The sequence below is a fragment of the Solea senegalensis genome, linkage group LG15 (genome assembly GCF_019176455.1).
Source record: "Solea senegalensis isolate Sse05_10M linkage group LG15, IFAPA_SoseM_1, whole genome shotgun sequence".
Lineage (NCBI taxonomy): Eukaryota > Metazoa > Chordata > Actinopteri > Pleuronectiformes > Soleidae > Solea > Solea senegalensis.
In genome coordinates this window covers 13,522,400-13,549,461 of record NC_058035.1, presented here as the reverse complement: position 1 = coordinate 13,549,461, position 27,062 = coordinate 13,522,400, and the positions used below count along the sequence as shown (strand labels likewise).

The 27,062-nt window shown below is 40.9% G+C and overlaps 1 protein-coding gene across 2 annotated transcripts in view; it reads right to left on the bottom strand.

Moving 5' to 3' along the window:
• The window catches only part of LOC122781674 (inositol polyphosphate-5-phosphatase A), a 129,526-nt gene extending 104,908 nt beyond the window's left edge, over nt 1–24,618 (bottom strand). For both annotated transcript variants that reach the window (XM_044045589.1, XM_044045588.1), the window contains exon 1: nt 24,075–24,618. In XM_044045589.1, coding sequence (XP_043901524.1) covers nt 24,075–24,152 — 78 coding nt within the window. In that variant the 5' untranslated portion in view covers nt 24,153–24,618. The remainder of the gene's footprint in view (nt 1–24,074) is intronic.
• Between the last annotated feature and the right edge of the window lie 2,444 nt (nt 24,619–27,062).

The following is a 27,062-nucleotide window of genomic DNA, read 5'->3' as shown; positions in this document are numbered from 1 at the left end:
ACAAATTTCTCACAGAGTCACATATTGCTCCACATAACATACGACCTTTTTTGGTCTTCAAGTTTAAATTACAACACAAGAATGCTGTAGCTTTTTGTGTATTTGCAACTTATATATGATGTATGACATCTTGCCCGCGGTTTTCCAAAAATAACTTTCCATTTTCCCAAGAATCACTGGGACTTCCTTAAAAGGTTGCATGAGACATACATTTACACGCCCAGGCTGCTGGACTTGTATATTATTCTGCGATACCGGCAATATTTGTATGTTTTCTAACAGGAGATTTCATATTCAGATGAAGGCTACTACCGACACAAGCTTTTCCAGCTGTTTAATTGGTTTGTTTTGGATGAAATTCTCCCATACTGTCAAAAGTTTGGGTCTTTCTTCCCGCTCTACTGTGTGTCGTTATTCATCTGCTCTTCTTCATGAGTAAATGCAGTCATAGCAGACACTTCCCGTAGACTACTGCCATTTCAAAAAGAGTATTTACAATAATTTAACATCACAATGTGTCAACACAAATTGTTATGTGTCGATTTAAAATTCTGATTTAAACACCATATAGTGACATTGGACAATTACTGCAGTTACTTCAGCGGTACAGCATTGGCTCAAACCTGCACATGAGCAATTCTGTCTACATAAATTCCAATGGTGCCTTAAGAACAGGCGAGGTGCTCCTTGTTCAGAGATGGCCTGAGGACATCCACAGAGACACTAACAAACTGGTTCTGCTCACACTTTCAAAAGAAAAAAAAAAAAAAGAGGATCCAATCTGCCAAAAGGACATACTTAGAAACATATGCATAATTTAACAATGGAAGAAAGGGAGACGGAGAATTAGGCTGTCACAGTTTCAACATGAAACAAAACCTGCTCTACTTTCTCAAGCTTGGAAAATTCATTCTGATGACTTTCACATCATTAAAGTCGGGGTTTGTTTGGTATGGAGAATACGTTTGTGTATGAGATGTGAAAAGAAGTCTTTGATATAAAATGAAAATGATTACATTTTAAGCAGAGGCTTAAAAAGGTCCAGTATGTCAAATTTAGGGGGCATCCATCAGGAGTTAGACACTCACTCATTGTCTCCTGCAATGTCAGCAATGTAATACAATAACTCAAATGATGTCAGCCTTTTATATTAAAGCAACATGGCTCCTTTTACACAGCATCCACTACGTTGAAAAATGATGGGTTTTCACACCCTAGAAGTCCTACATAGTGCAAATCTCAGAGAGCCCATGTGAGAATGCACTGTGGTTTTACTCTTCACAATTAAACTTGTTTCGATTTTGTTTTCAGTATGGAAAAAAAAACTGCTTACTCTGCTATAAAACAGACACGTTTTTGTCTTAAACATATCTTTATGACGTTCAAACTGATTCCACAGAGTAAGAAACAGTCCACATTGATCCGCTATAAATCCGTCTTTTAATTGTGTGTTTTCTTTTGCCCTCCAGGACAGGGTTTTATAACTGTTTTACCATACAAAGACTGCTCCTTTCCGTACTCGAAGTACTGCACAGAATCATGTTCACTCAATACATGCAGGGTTTATTATGATGACATAATACCAGCTCTGAGGAGAAGTACGTGTTTCTATTCCAGAATCTTGCTACCGCAGTGTCTCAAATATTAAACAGAAAACGTAAAACATCCTCCTCAGTCAAAAAAGAAGACATTCTTCAAGGTCTGGACCAAACTGTGGATTTCTGGGTGAGAAGAGAACAACATGTAATCAGACCCTTAATAAAAATCCCTGGAGTCAGTGTCTAGAGTGTGTGCTTTGCCTGCATACCCAAGCTTGTATCAAAAATGATGAGCATCAACCTTTCATTTCCTTAATAGACAAAGTCACTAAGGTCACAGTCTACTGTCTTGCGAGGAAGGAACAGGAAACGGTTCGGAGGAGGAGAAGAAGAAGAAGAAACCACAGTGTCTGTAGTATAAAGCTGTGTTTCCTTCAGGTGGTAGAGCATACCCTTCTACTTCCTGTACAACAATCACACGGCTCTAGTGATACTGTAAGTGTGCTACCTCTTTTTTTGCCTCTCCTCGGGTCACCACATCATCTGTGCATCATCATTCTTCTTTTCCTCTCTCTGTCCACGTTGTCCCCTGCCCCCCATGGTAGCCATTTTTTTTGTTTGGTCTTTTCCCCTTTGCCGTTGTCTGTTCTTATCTCACACCACTCTGCTGCACACAGCATCCTGTTTGCACTGGGGCAGGACAAACATTGTCTCTGTGTGACGCTGAAGACATTTCACAGGCTATCACGTTTTCAGCATAGGCCCGATATCTCTATAATTGTGCTCTTCCTGCTGTGGGAGTGCTTGAGAAAGAGAGAGTGGAGGTTGGAAAATGGAAAGAGGGAAAAAAAAAAAGGAGGGCAAGGAAAAAAGAGCAAGGAACAGGGGGGGTTGGGGGTGCACACAAGGGTCAGTTTCTATTTCCACCACAATCCCATTAAAATGTCTAAGAGAAGCCCTGTAACAATTCTTTCTGTCACTATGGACTATGAAGGGCAGAAAGATCAACAATGTGAATCTGTGTCATACAAAATAGGTTAATTCCCCAATAATTCATCATATATTGCTCCTCCAACAGAATGTGTGCCCAAAATACGTCCAAATCAAGAATATATTTCCCAAGTGACCCTCTCAATTAGTGATTCCCCTCCATATTGACGTTCAGCTTGTGCCAACAGACTGGACTTCCAAAATGAGAGGGGTGCTGGATTTCCACATATCATTGACCGTACACAGCGTTCAGGGCACACGAGTAACACCGCCACCGAAACACCAAAATAATCCTCTGTGGTCCAACTCCGGTCGAAAACGCAAAAACACTGTTACAGGCTTCATAAATGACAGCTGAAGCTGAAATGGTCCGGCTCTATCTACAGGATGTATAGACCATGTACACGGCGGGGTGATGGTGATGCTGATGAATAACTGCATTTCCCCATGACCTGGCCCTGGAGCTGAACTTTTTCCAGGATGACATACTGGATATTTTCAGAAATTTCCATTTGCTTTTACAGACTAAAGAACATAAACCACTCATGACACTCTAGAGGGATTCCCTTACTAATTATAGATCACATAAGCTCTCAGTAAAAGTCAGTCATAGTTTATTTCAACTCAGCCCAAGTAGGGATTGGAGTGAAATGGGTTTACACGTTTAAACTTCCTTGTAAATGAGTGTTCACCCTTCTGATCATTTCACAACCCAGTTTCACAATTTTCTTATGAACAGAGCAGCGGTTAGGTACTAATGAGGCTAGCCTACATTTCAGAAGACATGTGTGTCATATATTTCGCAATGTGATGACTTATTTTAGAGTTGGGAAAACTACCCCCAGTGGACATTGTGGGTCATTTGAAAGACAGAAGGAGAGGAAAGAATGAGATATGAAGCTTCCTGTGTAAAAGATGTGTCCAAACAAACAACAACCATGTGTTGCTGGAATAATGAAGTCCCAAGGGTCAAAATTGTTTGACCTTTGACCAGTGGTCCACTGTGACAACACAATAAGACAAGGCTAAGAGTCTACAAACATAACAGAAGCTGTGTAAGGCTTTACTTAGTCAAATGCATGCCATATAAAACACTGAGGATCCCCAAAGCAAGAAATTATGATTCATCCTCTACACAGCATGAATGTTTGACTGACTAAAAACTGAATTTCATTACAATTTCATCTCATCTACCAAAGGTCTATTCCATTTTCATCTAAATGATTCACTGCTTGCAGGCATTAATTCGCCGCAACTCCCAGGCTACATTATTGCAGCGAACCTTACAACAAACAAACAATTCATCTGTTTTACATACGCGACCACCTGCATTTACGTGCAATCTGCACCCATTCACCATCTGATACTGAATATTTAATCACCTCTTCTGAGCAGTCCTGTCACTCCCTGGTGACCTTTCAGCAAAACATAAGCATACAATAAGACGGGAATGAAATGGGGGGGAAACTATACACAGACAGATGGCTACACACAGACACAAATACACACACACACACACACACACACAGGATAAGGAGTGTGCACTCGTTACCATGAGTGATGCGTAAACAGGAATTGAGAGACAAAGTTGCATGTAATCTCGCTGTTCCAGATGCAAAATTCATACAAACTGAGAAACACCCTTTGTAAAGACACACACTGTTGTCTCAAAGGAAAACTAAACCATTTGAGCTAACTCAAACACCCTGCAGCAAAGAAACTTCCCTGACTTACATGCAGTTGAAAGACAATGTTCACTTCCCGGAAGGTAACATGAATGTGCATTTTGGGAAAACACAAACAAACGCTTGGCCTTTCCAAGTACACATACAGCATACGTATGCTATGTTTCCATCGTGGTATGGTTCGGTTTGGTACAGTACAGTACGGTACCCCAATGCACCCTGACCGTACCGTACCATACCATTATTTTCTGGTACCACAAGGGAAGGGTACAAAAGAATGGAATGGTTGGGGGCAGTTATTTTGGTACTATTCCTAATGGAAATGCAAAAAATATGTACTGTACCGTGTTGTTTTTTTTACCACGAATGCAGTGGAACACAGATTAATTACAACAGTGTTTTAAACAAATCCTAAGAGAGCTTCCATCCAATTAGAGGTAGTGGGTAAATATTGTAACGTGATAACAACTAAATGGAAGACAAACTAAACTAATGCATGTCACTGTCAATTGACTGAAAGTATACGGGGAGGAATGGTTGCAGCCGGTTGCTTATTTTCAGGTAATAAAAGTCTGAGCAGGAACCAGTGAACAAACAAAGGTCTGCTGCTGACCTGGAGATGGTGCAATTCCTGACTACAGGTCAGAGGGTCTAGGTTTTTGTTGTCATGTATCCTTGGGTACGTTTAACCTGCCTACATAAGTAGTTTAGGTCGAATATTATAGGGTTAGTATATTATTATAAATAGGAATGGGTAGCTGATGTGACATGGGTGTCACCAAGTTCATTGTATAAGATTTACAGACCGTGGAGTCCATTGGTTTGAAGAGAAGACCCCGGCCTCTGGTGGTGAAGTACGTAAGAAGAACAGTCTTCCTTGCTGCTGTCTATGACACCTCTACGTTCAGGTGTCATTAACATCCAATCATCAGTTATTAGTCAATCCGATGTAGATGAGGGCAACAGAAGAAGATATAAGAAGGCCAGAGATGCAAGAGTCATTAAAACGCTGCCTGATACAGAAAAATGCTGGAATCCATATCGCTGTACGTCCAGCTATAAATACAAAAAAGATGTGCTTTCACTTTACAAGACGAGCACAGACCAGATGCCAAACCTTGTAAAGCTTTGTATTGTTGTATCTGACACTTTTATATCCACAGGCTTTTAGGCTTCAAATGGCCACTGTGTGTTTTTGTTTGTTTTTTCATTGTGCCACTGATGCTACAGTTATGGCTCAATGACTACCATACCGTGGACAGACGCATGTATTTAAAGGTTTTATTTGAAAGTTTAACAAGGTTTCTATCCATTATGCAGGCAAAGCAAATATCTATAAAAGCCAAATTATGTTCATTAGCAGGTGTAAATGCACTCAGGGTTTTTTAAATAGACATATACCATGCCTTTCGAAGTAGCCTCTCACTGGCCTAATTTGAGTAATAAAAACATATAAAGCTGGCAAGGTAGAGACAGTGGCATCCGTTCAGCTACTATGAGGACTGGCCAGTGCCAAACCACTGGACACTATTCTGATGGAGTGCAGACAGTCTGCAGGCAAAGAGCCATATTTGTGTGTGTGTGTGTGTGTGGACTGGAACATTTTGACGATCTGCCAAGGCAGAGAGCTCATAGTATCATCTATAGTGCACATTCTGTCCATTGCTGTCACATGGTCTTGCACAGCCGAATCACACTATTTGCTAGTCCGCCCTTGAGAAACAGCAATCAACCAATCAAAGCGACCTACAGGCAGTGAAAATGAAAACAAAACCAAGGGGGAGAAAAAGAACTTCATCTTTGTTAAAAGGAAGTGGTTTTGTTTCTTTTACCCCAAATGACAAGGCACAAACAACAGTCATTTACAAAAGTGACAAACCTTTTCAACCACCCAAAGAGACTTAGAGCTTTCTAAACAATATGCTGAGAATGAAACAGTGAGGAGAGCAGCCACACTGCAGCCAGCAGAGGCAACAGGTACATTTAGAATTCAACTTGGTTTTTAAGGTTAAGGGTTAGAACGGAGTTTAGGTTAGCGTCACACCTTCCTGTTCTAATCTACATTCACAAAAAGTAAAAAGAAGAGCCTCATGTGGCCTAATCAAAATGCTCAATCAACATTTTCACAGGAAAGAACATGAGTGAGGTTCAATATCTGACTGTCACACAGTTTCTCAGGTCAACCTGACCTTTTCCAAGTAACACCATAAAGAAATAGCACATATAGTCAGAGACAAAGACAAAGATATGTGTGTGGTTGATTTCTATATATAGCGGCCAGAGGAGAGGCAGACGTGCTGGAGAAACAAGGGAGGGTCTGCATTGTTCAAGCTGTCCACAGTGGAAACTTTCCTGTCGGTAGTGGAAGACCAAGTGACAACCCTCTGCAAAGGCCAGGGGTGATAAGGCCGTGAGAGGGACCACACACACATACACAAACACACAAAGTTGGAAAACTTGCAGAGAGCCAGTGAAAGTGTCAGGAACAAAAGGAAAAATCGATGGGGAGAGGTCAACTGCTGTCCGTGTCTTACACAGGACAGCAGTTGACCGCTCCCCATCGATTTCAATATTCACATGGAAACTAAATGAAACGTAAACAATCTTTGTCATTTTGAAAAAGTTTTCCGTAAACAAGGCACAATTTCAGGAAATATCTTCGTCCATACCAAACCCTCCAAACTGGACTCTGAATGTTGTAGTATTGTGTACAAACCTTTTTTTTTTTTTAAATAAAGCGCTATTTGAATAAGTACACATTACAATGTTTACAATCCCAGAAACAGAGACATAATGAAGAAAGCCAGGGGGGACTAAGGAAAGGAAAGAAAAGAAAAGATCTTCCAAACAACCTCCAAACACAAGAAGAGAAGACGATGACAATGAAGATAGGCGACAGCGAATGCAAGCCCAAGAGATCACCATTTTAACAAAGTAGCATATTGGTTGTCGAAATGAAAACACATGGATGGTGTTTTGAGATTTCCCCACTTCCATGTGGACAAAACGCCAATAAATTAAATTGAATAGAACCTGCAAGAATTAAAGTACAAAACTACAACACCACAGCAGTTTACTGGGAAGTGATACCCGGGCTAAAATATTTCTTGACATTTCTAAATGAAAAATCTGCATCCAAGTAAGTGTTTCAGCTCAGTACTGGAAGTTATCTGCATCCATGATACCTAAAAATCTATATCTTCAATGGATGGATGCCGAAGTGAAACCAAAAGTGACAGTAAGTGTGCTTTTTGTTCACAGTTGCATGTGGAGTTGTGACCAATAACAACCAAGTCATCATTTCCAAAGCAAGGGAAAAGAGTTGTCAAACTAAAACAGAGTCAGTGGCGTTTCCCAACTCCTCAGCTTTAAGTGCTTCAAGAAAACAACACCACAGCAGCTGCACTACATTTGCATCAAAATGGAGAAAGTGACGCTCAACAGGTGACCAGCAACAGACACAAAACATTTCATATTTCCATGCACCACAAATACAATACTCGCATAAAATGCCGTAGTCCATAGACTATTTTTCTCAAGTGCAATAAATGCAAAGCTGAAACTTTTGAGTGCCGACTTGGGATACTGGGACCTATCAACTATTTCAGTAGTGATGAAGTGCCTGTAGTGAGTGTGTATGAAGGTTTGCTCTATCAGTGCACATCTTGGCTTGCCTTAAATGGGAGCCAGAGTCTGTCAAACAGACAAATGTTCATTGGGAGGAGTTTTCTATTATGACTCATCAAGCTGTTGAGAAAAAACAGGTGCGGTTCTCAGTGAGGGAAGGTACATTTTTGAAATGCTGCCATGACCACATGTTTATTATTATTATTATTATTATTCAATAACATACAGTATTGTGCAAAAGACTCCATTAAATGTGTTTAACCATTACTTTGCAATCATTTTATTGGAAAATAAGAGAAACATGTATGGAGTTTGAAAATAACAATTTTTTTAGAAAAACACAACAGCTTCTCCAGGATAGAGAGTCAAATATTTAGTGTGACCTACGACCCTGGCTCTCTTTAACTGGTAGTGGAGCTTTAATTAATGTTATTGGTAAAAACTGTGTTTGCCAAAAAATATCAGCTGTGAAAAAACTATATATAGCGAATATTCAGACCCCAGAACAACTCTTTTTCAAAAAAGCAACTGGTGACAAATCTAGCGACTTTTTTCCAGTGTTATTGGAGACTTTTGGAGACGGTGACGTGAAAGCACATACTGTTTTACTTCTCAATGAACAGCGGTTGTTACCGTGGGCTTCTCCTCTGTCCCAAAGCACTGACAGACGGCCTCAGATGGCCTCCCCTCAAGCAGCAGTCTCTCCCGGCTGCAGCCAGAGCAGATGTTTACCCCTCCGTGTCCAGACTGCAAATTAATCACGCTTGCCCCAAACCGATGTTGGCTGATCTGTAAATCTAAATTAAATGACTGCACTATAAAATCTAACTAAATAAACAAATAAACAAAAAGAATTACTCTCTTTTGGGTCACTTTGTCACAAGCCCAGATAAAGGAGGAGATTAAGAAGCCATAGAAGAATAGACAGAAGAAAGTTAATATGTGTGTAGAACATATTGTTGTTTTTTTGACTTACATTTTTGTCTATTTCTCTCTCCTACAGCGATCATTACAATTACATAAACATGGCCAATGATGCAAAATAAGTGATGACGCCATGTAGCAGCTTCTCGTGACTTTTAGGGCAGTTACAATAGCTACTCTCCTTACTGAAGAGTTGGCACCAGGTTTATTCAAGACATGCTTGAGCAATGCACATGTATGTGTATGTATGTATGACAACGAGTTAAAATCATTGACAGAATGCATAACCAACTTCCAGTCAGCTCATACAACATGCGGTGAGAAAAAAATAAAAAATAAATCCATCGACGAAAAGAAATGCAGACAGACCTGTGCCCTGTTTAATACTTTCAGGGAAAAAAGGGAAACATTCACCCACCAAAGTACTCTTCATCAAAGGCCTGGGGTTAAATAAACACACGTCCTGCTGGGAGTGATGGGGAAATAGATAAAGGGAACTGGTGAGTGTTAAAGAGGAGTGCAACCCAGATAGAGAGTCTTTATCAAACGGGATTCATAACCAGCATCTTACTCAGCAGATGCAAATAGTCTTGACGTAAGGAGAGACTACATTTTGTTTTATAAACTGTCTCTACTCTGGACAATCAATAATATCCAGTGGCAGTTGGAGAAGTCAAACGATGCCAATGACTTTTAGTTAATTCAACCTATTAACGTCACACCTGTTTATCCTACAGCGAAGTTGATGAATGGGATGCGGTCTGTCTCTGGCTTCTTAACAGTTAATGTCTGACTGTAAAGATAACTGGAACAGACCAAAAGGCTTTTGTCATGTTTACTCCGAGGATATTTATGCCTCAGGTTCACTATTCTGTAAACATTACACACACACGCACATGCACATGGGTGTCAAATCCTATCCATCTGCTTGTATAAGTTTGATAATTATCCCACTAATGACTGTTTAAGTATGAGACCAGTAACCAGCAGCTAGTTAGCTTAGCATTATGGAAAGACCGCAGCAGCTGGCTTCTGTCCACTTACTAATGACCTTGGTACATTCATAAAATTTGAGCAAGACTTGAGGTATGAAAACCCAGTGTTACCCTTACATTCATTCCTCAGTAGTGCACCTGCTGAATTATTGAGCACGGCCAAAATGTCACACAGTCATTAATATCAACGTGCTAATGATTGCCACTTGGTAGTCGCACACTGTGTGAGCATGTCTACCATGAAGTCCTCCAAGTTCCTCTCCTCAGTCTCCGTAAAAGGTAACGTGAAAAAGCTCCTTCGGGGGAACAAAGTAGTGCATAACAACCAAGAAGAGTGATGGTGGAGCAGTGAATGAGAGCAGAGTAGAGAACACTGCTTGCAGTAAGTCGTCGGTATGACAGTAATTGAAGAGTATGTGCTGCTATGTGTCTGTAAATATATGCTGCAGCTTCTCAAGACCAAGAAACGTTGGATGTTGTTTTCTCAGCTTCTGGAAAAATGACTAACGTTAACCATACTAATAGTATCTTCAGAATTAAAAGCTTAAAAGCAGGTGTTTTTAACCTGAATTTCACTAATGAATGCTTGGCTGCTTTCGTTAAACTTTATGATTTTTGCTGCAATGAAAAGTTACGCACCGGTGATAACTTACTTACTTGTCTTTAAGCCTGCCCCACACAAGGCCAGATTGTGGTCCCGATCTGACAATACCGACAATCATAGGTGCCTGTCGATTTCAGGCTGATTTGAATAGATCTGGTCTGTGGATCTCCCATCTCTTTAAAATCAAGTCCGATTTGAAAACCCTCTAGTGTGCGCCAAACTTCACAGATTCCAAAGATGCTGGCAGTGGCGTGTGATAGAAAAACACAGCATAAAAGGTGCTGATGGATGTGTTTCAGTGCTAAATGACAAAGCACATAGAGTGTTTGCCAAGACAAGATAATTAATAGCTGCAAACGCAAATCTTGCACACAGCGTCTTCTATCAGTGCAACTATGATGAATGTAATTTCACAGTTTACTCATCAACAAAACAAGCGGTGAGCCACAGATCTTGCATTTAAAAAAAATTGGCTTCTGCGGAGACAAAAGAGGTATAAGCACTTCTGCAATCTTTCAATTTGTGTCTCTCCTTAAGCAGACTGAGCCGCTCAGAGAAAACTATGTCCACGTGTTAATGCGACGGTGTGACTTTGACAAACACGGCGAGATTTTTTGAAACCAACGTCGCCTCAACAGCTCGCAAACAAGTCAAAAGTCAAGTTGACCGTAAATGAAAATGTAAGTAGACAGACTGCTGTTGCTAAGCATGCTCTTTTGAAAACACACACACACACACTTTGAGTTTACAAGATGAAAGTGAGCCAAAGTCCTCTGATAAACAGTGCTGACACAAGCTTTAATACTGCACATAAACTGTGCACAGATTTCCAGGTACAAATACCTACACATTCATGTCCCACTGGTGAAAACGGCAAAACAACAACGTAAAAGTCTTTCTGCAAATGATGCAACAATCTCTCTATTAAAATGTGAGAAAAATAAAAAGCTTCACTTTTGTTCCAAACAAACTTTGGATCCATAACAAAGCCCCAAAGCACGGCATCCAAACTATTTTAAACAAAAATAAGTCAGCAAGAAGCTGTGAACTTTCCACACCACCATTATGTGAGTAGAGGAGAAAGGTCATGACGTCCATGCGACAGCAAAACCTGGGCCGATAAAAACCATTTTTCCTCAATTAGTACACACCTCACATACAAAGCATGTCTGGACATGGAGGTATACTGTAGCTTTGTGTGTTTCCCATCTGGAGACATTAGGACTTCCTTCATGTAACTGCTCTTTGCAAGTCACAATTATTTTATTAACTATTGATCAATCTAATGATTTTTTTTTTTTTTTTAGATTAACGGATTCATTCTTTTGTCTATTGTCTAAGATGGTAGCTTTAAGTCCAACCATCAACTACTAAATAAAAGAATACATGTCTAAAATGTTATTTGCTGATCCTTGCCGATTAATCAACTGCCAGCAAAGTGGAGATGGTAACAGATATTAGTCTGCGGGTCTGGCAGTCATAACTCATCAGCCCTAGATTTTTATGAACATTCTGTTTTTAACCAGGTTACTGTGATGCCCACACTATATATGTCAAAACTGCGTTGAAGTAACCCGGTTAAAGCTAATTTACTCTCTTATTAAATACGGTGGGTGCCAGTGAGTGTTTATCTGAATCTCACACCACCAATGTCAACAAAAAGAACTGTGAATAAAATAATACACTTAAGAATTACTTTAAAAAGGTCCTACATATCTCCCGTCTTTTGAGTTTGACTTTGATGATTCTTGTTCAAAAACAAAAAAAACAACAAAAAAAACTGTGGCTGACGCAACAGTTGCCAGAGGTGACAATGATCTCCTCAATGTGAATGGTGACTGAAATAATACATAAAGGAAACTGAGCAAACATGCAGCACATGACAAAACTCAAGAAGAAACCCTGACTGACTTCTGACTGAGAAGTCAGAAGTCTTTCATTGTGTTTGTTTCATTTTACTCCTATATGTGATGTTTTATATATAGAAAAAAAAAGTAGTCTGTGTGTGGGTGTGTCCCTCTATAACTATCTAATCCAAGATAACCCAAGCTTTCTTTGCTCAACGTGAACACTCCCTACCTTATCAATCTATTTACCTTTGTCCCATTTTCACCATTGTGAATCAAAAATTGAAAAATGGGGGAAAAACAAGCCTTTTAGTTATGAACAAAGACAGGCAGGCTCTTAGAAGTTGCGGTCAATAAGGTGGTGTGGGGTATACTCTGGAGAGAGGAAAGAAGTCAAGGAAACTTACTGGTGGAACGAAGAAGTACCGAAAAGTATCCAAAGGAAAAGGATGTCCACACAAGGGTCATGGGCCCCTGACACACACACACAACCATCCACTCTCACACTCACATCTACTGTCAATTTAGAGTTTGATTTGCCTAATCCCAAAAATGTGGGGATTAGGCAAAGTGGACCGCGGGAGCAAACCGCAGAACCCACAGAACCCCACACACACACACACACACACAGGGAGAACATGCAAACTCCATGCAGAAAGGCCTTTGATCCAGGTCAAGAACCTGGATCTTCTTGCTGCAAAGGCAATAGTGCTAACCACTACACCAACCATGTGGCCCTCAAGTTATTACATTAAACATATTACATTACATATAACATTAAAAGAAACAACAATCTTCTTTTGCATGAACCTGCTTTTTTGTGATAGTTTGCGAGAGCTATTATTACTGACCGACAGCCAGTCGAAACAAGTCTGGCACACATTCCGACATGGCTGCTACAGGTTGTGTGTTAAGATAGAAAATCCCCTTTGCAAAAGGGAAAAACAAAATCATCCCAGTGGGCCATCAACATTCACCCCTGAGTGACAAGCTGGGAAGGTTGTGTGCAGAAAAGCCTATAGCTGTGGGGCTTTCTCGAAATACTTCAACACAATCACATAACACCAAGCAATAACATGCCTGCACTTCCAAAAGTTTATTGTATATATGTACATACTAACTGCATACAGTCTTGGTAGTCCAAGTACTCTCTAGTGTTTTAATAAACTGCTGCAGTTAGTACCACAGTTACTTCTTCAGCCAAGCCAGTAGCCTGTGTGCTGCAGTGAAAAGGGTCCCCAATTTAACACTGCACCATGTTGTTTTTCAAACACAGGTCTTGCAGTATATGAAAAATGTGTACTATAAAAAAGAAATATGAACCTATATTCTGCCCAGCACTCATATATAGGTATATGTAACTCCGCAATGCACTTTCATACCTTGATAATTGGTGTATATATGGGAAAAAGTATATAAATGGGAAAAAAGGGGGAAAAAAAATCCATATTTGAATACAAAAATTGGTAAGGTTTTACAGATACTGTTCATTCATTTAATTAAATGGAGTTACGAGGTAGAAAACTGCCTCTATAGGATGCAACATACTGGTGGGCAATATGTTATACTTGTCTGTGGCAACATTCAAATGTTTCCGACGTCTTTTCCTCTTGGATTTCCAATTCCGTGTTATGACAGGATGGAGGAGGGCAGAGCAGGGAGAACACCAAAATAGCATCTTCTGATCTTTTCTTTCATAAACTTTTCCACTCCTGCAGCAACACGCTGGAACAGACTTTGGCAGAGGAATACACACAAAGCCAAGCTGTCAGATGAAGTATTTAGTCAGAGATTCTGCTCCCCATAAAACCCTGAGCTAAAACATGAGGAGGTGGACGGAGTGAGGACGTGATATTGAGAATACAACTGTTCCTACATTGTTGGCTTCTTCTATTACAGCCTCTTATCAACACAGCATCACTCGTGGGGGCACACATTTGCTCCACCAACACTATAAATACACACCCTGAAAGCTCAATTACATTATTCAAAGGGAATTCACTACCATCAGCCATGTGACTAAAAGCTAAATATAGTTTCCAGTGTGTATGCTGCCTGCAGTGACATCCTCACATGTTCACACATGAAAATACAATTTAACCTCAGTGATGCAAAGGGATAAGACTACTGCCGAAACAAAACAAAACACATCTTTCACATTACATAACCACACAAGCACACATTTACAGCAAAATTGCTGCCGATAACAAAACACTTGGAGCAGCGTGTGTGTGTGTGTGAGCACAGCTTCCAGGTTTGAGGAAACACTCCGTTCTATCTTTAGAGATGTAAATAAACCAACCCAGTGGGGTCCACACTGCGATCGTCTGAGCTGATGAGCTGTCAGTGGACAACTGAAGGTGGAGAAACAGGCGGCGTGAGTGAAATGATGAAAGAGCAAGTTGGCGGATCGAATCCACGAGAGAGGTGGTATTTATAATAATCCACCGCACCGCAAGGCGGTCATCTTGGTTTTGGCACAGAAAAGGCGTGTGTAATCAAAAGTGTGTTTGTAATCAAATGAATACCACAGCGAGCGACCAGTGTTTACTGTAACGAGAGCATCCGAGGAGAACGCAGGCACCATCACGAGGGTAACATGATCACATCGTTTCACCGTAACCCAGACAAGCAGAGCAACACATGACGTCACGAAATGGACGAGGGCACTCATGTCACACCTATAGTTTGTTTTATCTGGACTGAACCACAGTGGAAAAGCTTGTGTTGATTCACTTCAGTTCACACTGCACAAGAGGGAGCAACAATTGAAAGCCTGCTAACACGGACAGATAAGGTCAATGTTTTGTTATAATCATCTGGATTCCAACTTGTGAAGCATAATAGTCGTGTGTTTCCCACAACTAACCCGTGAATGACTTCTCTTTTTGTTTTGTTTTTAAGTTACACTCCTATATGTATATAGTGCCCCGTTTGTGTCAAAGTTAACTGTCACTTGAGAATTTCCCTTTCATATTCTAGTCTGTATAAAGTCAGGCTGCTACTGCCATGAATTAAATATATTCTGTAGCAATCACTGATGGAAATATTTGCATAGGTCTGTGCAGCCCTTCAGACTACATTAAGCTTTGGTCATAAACCTCAAAACAAAATCAGGCATCGCAGTGCGGTTAATGGTGAAACCCCAGTCTCGCCAGCACAATGTCCACCTGTTTAAACAAAGCAGCACTGAAAGGACAACAATCAGCACTTTCATAACATGCTTGACATGAACATGTGCGCATAATACTGCGAGACGTTTTCCAGCATTCAACTAATGGAGCATCATCGACTTCGGTCTTATCTTCAGGTCGGTGTAACAGGCTTGTTGCAGAATTGACTAATTAATTACTAAGAACACCGTAAACCATGGTAAAATACTTGATAGTGAAGGTTGCCATAGTGCTAAGTACCACGGTAACCACGCCGTGCCGACAGTATCGTGCTTTGCGTTGTAGTGAAGAAGACATGGTGGAGGGAAGACGTGTAGAATTAAAGCCTATGTAGAATTAAGTGCCAAAATAGAGTATTTTTTTTTACTTAATTTAACAATAATCCTTTATGTTTAGATCTAAAAAAAATGATCCAACCTGTTTCTCAAACATCTAAATTGTGAGTTTTGCACCTTTATTATTAAGCAACAATGACTCCTATTCCTTTTTTTCCCCCACAGAGAGAGTCTGCTGGTCCATCACATACAACCTCTGAGACTGTTCAGTGCCAGCGGACACATCGTCTCTCCGACCAGATCCCTGCTCAAACTACACAAAGTTAATATGCTGACATTTTTACACTTTAATCTGAACTGAACAGAGATGCATGCATCCCGTCTGAGGGGATGAGGGAGGGAGCGAACATACGCACACAGTGCTGTTCATTGGACTTATGTATTTTGTGTCATTTTTACATATGTAAAACTTACTTGAACATTTGGATTTGCTTACATGCATTTGTATCATTTATTTTATAATATGATTATAATGACTGTCATGTTATACGTGGGTTTCGATGTCTTTTTCTCTGTATTTAATGTTTATTTTGCAGTGTCTTGTAATTATAATACATGTAATACGAAAAACACATTGAAATTATCTCAATATACCAGTGTTTTATCAACATTTTGAACATATTTTAGGAAGGAAATTCTCATGCCGTTACATCCCTCAATCAAAAATGGAATGTTCCGTTTATATCGTTGCTGTAAAGCTGTGCTGGCAACCCCCAGTGGAAGTGGAACCCAATTTGTAATTTATTTCTCACCTCCACCACAATATTAAAGGGGACATATTATGCAAAATCAACTTTTTAATCATTTTAATACTTTTATTTGGGACTCTGGAGGTCCTACCAGTCGCCAAAGTGTGGAAAAAGAATACTCAGTCACGTTTTCGTGGTCCCCCTTAGTGTAAGTATAGGCGATAAAACACACAATGTTGAATTCCCTGTGAGGAAGAGCGGTATTATGTCAACGCGGAGGGACAAGTGTGCTGTTGGTGGCTGCACAGTGGAGCACAGTGTTTTACAGAGGATTTTATATATGAAGCTAATGTGCCGGATAAAGTCAGCAAACGTGTGTTCACACCACTTCGCATCAGACTGCGGCCAGTGGTCGCCGTATTTAGTCAGTGTCCGTATTTCACCGACGTACAAACACACACATTGTTAAGAAAAGGTCACATAGAGCTCATAACTGACCATTCTGACACGTCCTAATTAAAAATATTTGTTCAGTACGTCCTCCATGACCGGTGCACAGACTCAGTCTGATACAGTCACATACAGCGGCAGTTTATGCAGCTCGCTGCTGGCGATCAGCGGTGCTGTCCCTCAGTGTTTTTAACTGATTTACAGTTCGGCACTGTTCGGCTTGATCCTTGTGTAGGACGTCTCTTCCTGTGACGGCACTCTCGCTGTTTTCTGCGCACGCTGCCATGTTGATATTGTCAGAGAACTAGTGGAGGGAGGGGGAGAGGAATGAAGCGGAGGGAACAGGATCTGAGCAAGTGAGCTCGGTAAAAAGGACAAATCAGAAACCCCATGGAAGAAATGGGCGTGTGTTTGCCTGTGTCTCATTTGCATATAAAGGGACCATGCACATAACCGAGCATTCTGAAGGGGCGGTTTTGGCAGGGTTATTGAACTGCTATGGTGCTTCATCCTTATGGTATTTTGACCAAAGCATGTCACAGACATGTTCATTAGGACACCAGGGAACTATTTTAACTTGGAGAAATAGGGTATAATATGTCTCCTTTAACACTGACAAACACCAGTTCTATTTTTCCAATTGTTGAAATTTCAGTAGTGGAGCTTTGATTCACACTTAGATCCTGCTGACTCTTCCCCGCCTGTTTGCGGAAAGAGACACACCTGCTGAGAGGTGTGTGTAAAAGCACCTGAACACAGAGGACACAACCGTTTGTTTGTTTTTTGCTTGTCAGATTCCTTTTATCCGTGTGTTTTTGTAACTGTGTCATTTTCTGTGTCTGTGTATTTTTCCAGTGGGTGGAAACACCACTGTTTTTACGCATCACAAGTTTAGATTGCAGTCATGCCAGTTATTTGATGCGGCATCCCAACCGAGCAACACATCCGTTACAGGCAAATATCCTGTTATAATAAGATTAGTATCACACAGGCAACCCTATCAGAGTTTTCCTTTGACAAAACCCTAATCAGCATTTCCCATGCACAAACATCCCGCCCAGGTAGATAAAGAGCCGCCTAGGTAGATTAAAGCGCTCTCTTTCACTGGAAAATCAAAAGTAATTCCTGGCCCCAAATCTGTCTAAATTAGGTAACTGGAGCATCTATGAAGAGATTACAGAGGTTTTAGTGTGTACAGACAACTATCTAGTGTTTAACGACGTATCAAAAGAGACATTAGTAAATTGTTAAATCTAACCAATTCACTGCATGTGAGCTCTTCAGTGGGCATCAACATCAACATCATCTCATGCCCCCCCCAGTCAGATTCTTGGCCTGTGGTAAGTGCAGTAAGTAAAAACAGAGGTTACATAGAGGAGGTTTCCCATGCCTGCCTCACATGTATGCCATTTTCCCATTACGTTTCTAGATTGTTTTACTTCTCCTGGCTGTAGGCCTACTTTTGTTGGCAGAGTAAATCGGGTTGAAATTTAATTGGAATCAGACCGATGCGCAGAATCAGAAATGGCACTGGTATCAATAAAATCTTAATTCCCTTCCCTAACTTTGGATCACGAATCCCAAGTACGACCCATGAGAGTTTCTTCAGGTTAAGAAAAAAACACCCTGGGGAGTAGAGACACTGTGTAGGGTTAGGGTTAGTATATATATAGCGACATCACCATCCATCATCAGGACTAGTGGTGTCAAAGATCATTTTAGATCCTCGATGAGAAAAGCCAGCCCTTTACAACTCGGAAAGCAATTACAGTGCACATTGATACTGTGTGTGAAAAATGTCACATGTACCTCTAGCTAATAATATTGTTACTCTCACAAATGTTCTGTAAATGCATGAAGCAGTGCAGTAAACATTGTTTAACTTCATGAATGATTTTCTGTCAGTTAGCTGGAGGGCTCACCGAGAAACAGCTGCTCAGTTCTTTACGGTTAGTTTACAGAATAAATAGAATAATAAGTCATATTTGCATCCACTAACAGTCCACTCCACTGGTTTTTTAGGTCGATCTGAAAAACTCAAAATCCATGACTGTCACTCTTGTTGACTTGCAGTTACAGCTAACTTGCCAGGTTAGCCTGATTAAAACCGGCAAGTAAATTCATTGCAGAGATAAAACACTAAACACACAATCTAGCCTTCTGCTGGAGGGTGTAGGGTGGGGTGCCGGTTTTCTTTAAAAACAGACGGCGCGAGACTCACCAATAAGTAAATAAAGGTCAACTTTTGATGACCGCTCTAAACACGAGAGAAACCAATGTTTGCCGTCATAATTGGATTCACCGAGGATGACTCAGAGCACCATTGGCAAATGACTTAAGCTTAGGGATGGTTGCTATTCCTCTGCCTTAGATGTTGTTCAAACAATGACTGAGAGCTGAAGACGGAGAAAATCCAAATCTCCTGAAGGACCAGCATCCATCATCCATCTCCATCATAAACAGGCCACAAGAGAGCATCTCCAAAACAGCTACTATTTTTCATTTGAATATGGCACAGTGCTAGAAACCAGGACAGATAGTGTGAGCGGTTTTTTTTTTTTCAAAAACAGAAAATATTAAACAGTTAGACAGCATGTTGGACTAGAGCACTGTGTGACTTAATAGTTTATTTAATAATAACAGTGTCCAGTAGAAGGATTTGAACTGCTCTACATCAACATAGCAACTGAGAAATGTTCCATGATCTATTTCGAGTTTCTTCATCACCTAACACAAAGAACTCATGACATTTAAAAGCTAGGATTGTCTGAATAATACTTTGTATATAAAATTCAACTTAAACTCAGCTGGTAAAAAGTATTTGGGCACCAAGTGTAAGGCTTGAAAATGAGATCCAGTGTCTCAATGGGAAAACCTGTATAAATAAAGGTTATAAAGTTATTTAGTTCTTTCATGTTGGCGATATCTCGGGTTCATGTAAAAAATGCAGCATCAAAGCGAGCTCATGTAACAGCTGGCAGTGCTGCGACTAATGGTTAGTTCCAATAATGCTTAAGTGGAGCACATCATTAGAAGATATCATTGAGAAGAGTCGGCAACACTAATCTCAGGGTTTTTAGATTTTCTCTGTCTTAGGTTTCTTCTTTGCTAACATTAGCCACTATAAGCTACTGGTCATACCAGACCAAGAGAGCAAAGTCTTGTCTTCTTAAAATACAAATTCAGATTTTTTGAACATATGAATTTGCCATTCGGCCACATGGGTAGTAGTGGTTAGAACTTTTGCCATGCGACAAGGAGACCCGGGTTTGCCACACAGCCCGAAAAAGGAGTTTGCATGTTCTCCTTGTGTGTGAGTACATTTTCTCTGCAAAAAACATGCAGAGGTTAAATGGACATTCTAAATTAACCATAGGTGTGAATGGTTGTTTGTATCCATGTGTTGACTCTGTGGAGCACGAGACAATGAATACTTTAATGAATCTGCCTTTGCAATCTGAGCCGGGGGGAATCAAGCTCAACGAGATACCACCAACTTCAGATGTCCTGCTGCAAATCATGTTGCATCCTGTTGGATCTGAGTCAGGCTACGTAAATATAGCACACAATCATCTCATCCTCAAAGGGTCTAAAAGTGGAATCTGCGTTAAACTCGGTTCACAGAAAATTCATTCAACACATCAACGCATCACACAGGGGGGCCAACATGCTGCACATTATAAATAGCCTCAAGTATGACCAACACACCCACTCATCGAGGGAAACATGTTCTTAAGTGCATTTTGGCTCCGTCTGTCAGATGTCTGGTGGAGTGAAAAAGAAAAATCCACAAAACACCCATAGTGTGGTGCGCGTATGAAAGAGGCTATTTATAGGCTTACTCCAGCGAGGGAGACTGCTCCTCGGTCTGCACTTCACACGGGTGAGACGGGGAGGAGGAGCAAGGACGAGGGAGAAACTCTGTTGACACAACACTGAAACTGACACAAAGTGTTTGAGCTGCAAGCATATAATTGGAACAGTTACAGTATTGTTTAGTGCCACTATGTACCAAGCTACGATACAGGATAATGGTCATGCATTACGCTAGAGAAACTTGTGAAGAGGCCTGACACAAACTTTTTTTTCATACACCAAGCATTGAGGTTCTTGCTCAAGCAAGCGATTGACTTTATTTATAGGAAATATCGGAATGGTGCTGGTCCTCTAAAATGTACAAGCGGGCACAGAGTTACATCAGTGTGCTTCAATACACGAGGCGGTGTGTAAGAGAGCTAGTCTGTGGACGAGTAGGAACTCATTGTGGAGATTTTCATTGGATTAACATCTGTTTTAGGTGCATGTAGTCATGGGCGAAGTTACATTAGAGCTGTGTTTCCATCATGGTACAGTTCGGTTTTGGTGCAGTATGGTACAGTGGCATGTTAAAGCCCTCAACAGTACCTTTACTTGGTAGGCGCGGTGTGCACAGTGCCCGATGGCCGTGTCAGCGAGATACGGAGCGTGACATTGTACCAGTGTGCCGACAGCATCGAGCACGACACAACAGACAAACAATGGAAAGGCTATTTTTTTCTGCTCAGTTTGTGGCTTTTTGTGTCAGTAAGATGTTAAAGATTGTATGAGAATAAACTGCAGGCATTGAAGCAACACCGGTCGCAGGGGAGTGACGCTTTTCTGTCGTCCAATCAGCTCTAGCTCCACCCGTACTCTTCCACATCATTAACCTGGCACCCTAATTAGAGCGTACCAAAAAATTGAACAGTTGGGGCCAGTTATTTTGGTACTATTCCCAAATGGTTAAGGCAAAAATATGCATATCGTACCAAACCTTTCCACTTGGTGGAAACACGCCAACTCTGAATATTTCTACTGTCAGGTACCAGCAATGCAGTGTTTACACTTGACTGAGTGCCTGCCACAGTACTAGCTGAGGATAATGAGATGTGAATTTTATTTGAAGCGACTTTAGAAAAATAAGCAAACCAGTTAAACTGGAACCTTCTTTTTATTTACCCATTTGGAGATGTGTTTCCAAGCACCTGAGTAAAAGTTAAAGTCTCCCCTGTGCCTCAAATAGTGTTTGATACAACTTACATTTGACTTCTTTCTTGTCTGACTTGGGAAATGACTCCATTAATGTCCTCTCAAAGAATTCAGCACATGGTCACTGTGGACTTGTAGAGCTGATTGTAAAGGTCACACTGGGTCATAAATTCCATGTCTGCGTGTCAGACATGGAATTGTGCAGAGGACCCTACTCGGAGGAACACGAGCACCCATACAGACTGAGTCTGTGCATGCTCTATATAGCATACCACTTTCCAGTCCAGTTGGCGGCACGCTCCTCTTTTGGTCAACAAAGAAGACAGTAACCATGGACATTTGCTTGGGATTATGTGAGGACGTCAGACTACAAGGACATACACATGAGGGCAAACACCTATCAAGAAACTGTTCCCACTAGATAAGCATGTGAAAGGAGAACACACACACACACACACACACACACACACACACACAGAATGCTGACGCGGATCACAAATGTGAATGGATTTCTAATGGCAAATCTGCTCAGCCTTTCTGGAGCATCAACTATGCAAGCTGACGGGACGTAGTAACAAAAATTCACAGGGGCATAAACAAGCGCAGCAACAACTTTCAGAACTCTTGCAATTATGTCATTCATGGTGTGTGCTACCCCCACACCAGGCATGCTGTAGTCAGTATAAACTAGGCTTCATGCCGCTCTACTTTAGGAAATGCCCTATTTCTCCTTCTGTGCAACACAGGAGAGAGGACCTAACATGAATAAGTGTTAAAATGACAACAGGTGGTTACAACAATAACCAGTGTTTGAAGTGGGGCAGGACTGTCCGGTACAGGCACTACTATTATGCCCCCCAATAATCATTTCTCAGGGTTCACAACGACACGGTCACCCATTCTCGCAAAAGATGTCTACAGTTTATTTCAGGTTTTTATTTTATTGTTAAACAAGAACAATATCCATCAGGCGGATGATCCACTGTGGCGACCCATAAAGGGAGAAGCCAAAAGACCATCAACAATATCTACAGTATGCAAGTGTTTTTCACTAATGTTTAGATATAACCACTGACTTGACGCATTTGTGTCCTGCAGGACAGCCAATAAAATGGTCTCTGTGCTTGAAGTTAAAATCATTGTCCATCCATCTTCTACCACACTATCCTCCACATGAGACATAGGGGAAAGGCGGGTTACACCCTGGACAGGTTACCAGTCCATCACAGGACCACACATAGAGACAAACAACTATTCACTCTAACACTCAAACCTACGGTCAATTTACAGTGTCCAATTTGCCTAATCCCCAAATCTGCATGTTTTCGACCTGTGGGAGGAAACTGGAGAAAACCCATGCACACACAGGGACAACATGCAAACTAATATAATATGGAATGGATATTTAAATAAATAGAAGTTGAGAACATTCCAAACATGTTCTTGTATCTTTTACTTATGGAGGATTTTCATAATTAAGTGTTTATTGATTTAGTGACACCGTGAAGTTCCCACTTCACGCACTGACAATAACGATCATTATGGTGACATGATTTTCAATAGCAATGTCGCAAAAGTTCAGTGTATCAATATAAACACTGTTCAAAGACACTTTGAGAAATGACACAAATGACTTGTGTTCTTCCTAAAACATGTAGCTCTTTAGCAAGACTTCGGTCTCATAATGAAGTTCGAAATATTCAATTATCTTTGAGATTTTCTGAGATAACCTTTTCAACCAAACAGCTCAAACTAATGTCACAGTGATGGCAACAGCTGCAAACAAAGATACTGACTGAAGTGTCACGTGGTCTGTCTTTCCAAGGGAAAAAAAAACAATTCCACAGTCAATTCACCTTGATGCACACGAGCAGCTTCCCAAACAGCTGGGTGTTTGTACACTCACTGCAAAGGTGAACTGCTGCTGTTTTACAGTTATCAGTGGGGCCATAGACGAGAACATGTGATTTAAAGTGGGTCAGGACATAATGTGGAGTACATACACACACAGCTCCTCACACGCAAAGACACCATGTGTCTCCATGTGGTAAACGAGAGCATAGGTGTTTTGGTGAGACTACCGCACACACGAGTCGTGACCAGCTGAGGAGGTACATGAATGATCCTAGCGTGAATAAGGAAGAAAATAAAACACACACACACGCATACATCAGTGCGAACGGACAGTATTCATCAATGGACAAACTCACATCCTCGAACAGAGATCCAACGTTGGCTGTCACCAGCAGTATTCCTGTTCCCTGCGCTGCTGTCAGCTTCCCTGCCATACTGTCTCTTGTCTCCTCGCAGGTAGGTCTGGGACTTGAACGGCGGACTTCACAGGTAAGAGGCAGTGACAAACACAAACAGGACAAACACAAGCCGGCGAGTGTCTCACGGAACTGGTTACAACGCGGTGAACGTGCCACTGTAGCCGGGGTTGAGGCGGCTCGGCTGGAGCATATTTTTTCCTCAGCAGTGTCCGTGCATCTAGCAGGAGTTGCTTTGCAGTAGAAGGTCCGTTGGCGGCGGCGGCGGCGGCGAGCGTGGCTGCTTCTCCTGCTACTTTATCACCTTCAGAGCCATCGTTGAAAGTTTCTGTTTTAATCCACAGCGAGCGCCTGAGGTCTCTGTTTCATTTCAGCTAGGAGTGTGTCTCTGGCTTTAGTGCAGGGTAAAAGTCTCCCTCTCAAAGCAGGACTCTCCACCAGGACCATTGCCTTCTCTGTTTAGAGAGGATAGGCTGGAGTTCTTCACTGCTCTGACGTCACCGTGCCAATGGCAACGCGGGGCTCTCTTAAAGGGCCAGCGCACCGTAAACACAGCGGTGCTGCCCATGTATTACACACGTTTGTAATATAACGAAGTACAAATACTTCGTTACTGTACTTAAGTAGTTTGTTACTTATATTTCTTGCAACTTTCACTCTACATTTCCTCTAACTATCTTTGTTTGTTTTACTCATTACTACCAAATAGACAATTATGGTTTGTTTTATTATCATTTCAAACACATTTGTGACATTTACAATGACAAACCTAACCCTAACCCTCGTCATGTTTGAAAAGGAGTAAGCAGAAGTATAAACTTATATGTACCTACACCCCATTCCTATTACACACAGCTCAATTTATAGACTACTTTATCCCATCACCAAATATTTACACAGTTACAGTATTTTATACAATGTTCTTAATGTTCTCAGTACAACACAAGAATACGTCTGACTTTAAACATGACCATTCCCATCACCATCTTGGATTACACTGCTGTTCTTCATCCCTATATTTATGTAAAATGTGTTTGCTTTAATTCATCTGTTTGATTGTTCCATAATTAAAACCTCTAAGATTGAAACACATACTTTTTAAAGTTTTCCTGGTACACTGCATTTTTTAAATTTATTTTCTCTCTTAAATTATATCCCCCTTGTCTCACCCATTGTTCATAACCGTTCATACGCTGCAACATGGGGTTAAGTGTCTTGCTCAGGGACACATATGGGCTAGCACAGAGCCAGGAATTGAACCCCAGCTTTCCAGTTGAAAGACAACTTGCCCTACCACTGAGCACCATGGCTCAATCCTAACTCCTCACTTTTTTTTAATACTTTTACTTCTAAAACTTAATTGCATTTTATATCATACAATTAATTTTGATACTTACGACTTTTATTTAAGTAATATTATAAAAAAGTAATTTTCTGGTAAGATACTTGTACCTTTACTCAAGTATTCCTTTAAGGTACTTTATATAAGACTGTCATATAGAAATAATGGTGTCCAAGACCTATGTTCTGTAGAATGACCAGAGAAAATAAGGCTATTTTTATATTATTATATGTGTGATTCTCAAGAAAGATGCCTGAAAAGCTGAATTTCAAGGCCATTTTCGCTGACAATATGTAGGATCCTTCAAATTCTACAAAAGACAAAAATCGCTCACACAGCGAATGTTGAGCATCCTCTGCAGCAGAAGCACACATACTCCTTTGCACCCACACACACACACACACACACACACGTTTTGCTGAGAATTTTAAAATATTGAGCAACAGCAGAGTTGCTGCAGTGACGGCTCAGCGTTCATTTAATGGTATTTCAGGTGGTTGCCAGAAATTTGTTATAACTGTAAATAATTGACATTAAAAATCAAGTGTGTGCATGAATTTGTGCCATCTAACTACAGATTGTAGCAAACAGAAGACTCCTCCATTTACCCCTCCAGGGACCTGGTGAGGCCTGTGCATATCAAGAAGGCTGTCATTGCTTCAAATTGGTGAAATGCAGATGTTGTCCACTCGTGCAGGGTTGCCTCTTGGTGCTGTCTCAAACACCATGGCCTCCATTATCCATTTACCTCACAGTGAGCGCTTTGTCTTTTTCACATGATTCATCACAATTGCATTCTTAGTGTCTCTTAAAATCAAGTAGCAGTCACAAAAGACTTTTCAAACCTTTCATGACAAAGAACACAGACATCCTTATTTGACTATTTACCCCTGTGGTTCTCCCACTCTGACCTGTCCAAATGTCTGCCGTGGAAGAGGCTTGTGTCATTTCGACGGGTCACTGACTTGTAATTCCCAGTCTGCACCTCAAACAGCTGTCCTTGCATGATAATTTTTTAGTGTGCTGGAAGGAACACTGTCAGAAGCATGCGCCGTAATGAGACTCAGTCACTCAAACTGACAGAATCAGGCCCAGCAGTGCAAGTGTAACGCTGTGACATTTAACAGACAGCAAATCTGGTGTCGGTGTGGAGCGACAGCACCTCCAACAAAAGTAATATAGTGTTGTTAAGTCTGTCTGTTTTTTGAGAGCTTTATTCATTTTCATTTCACTCCCACAGTGGACAGAGATGAAACTTGTCTGCTGAAGTACAGTGAGATTAGGCCCGTCAGTCTAGAATGAACCAGCCATAATTAGGTTGTAAGACAAGTTTAGTGACAAAGTTCATATATGCTAACAGTTTGTCATAACGTTCTCTCGTTTTCCTACAAAGTGCTGTTACAGAGACGGAAAGTAGAAGAAGTGTTGGCGTTAGAATTATTATTATTGTTAAGCTTTTTGCCAATAAGCATTTACACCAAGGTCTCTATTTTAACACTAAGCAAATGCTCCAAATGCCAGTGGAGCAAGTGCATTTTGGGTGCGTCCTAATCCACTCGTGATAGTTAAACAGAAGAAAAAAAGGT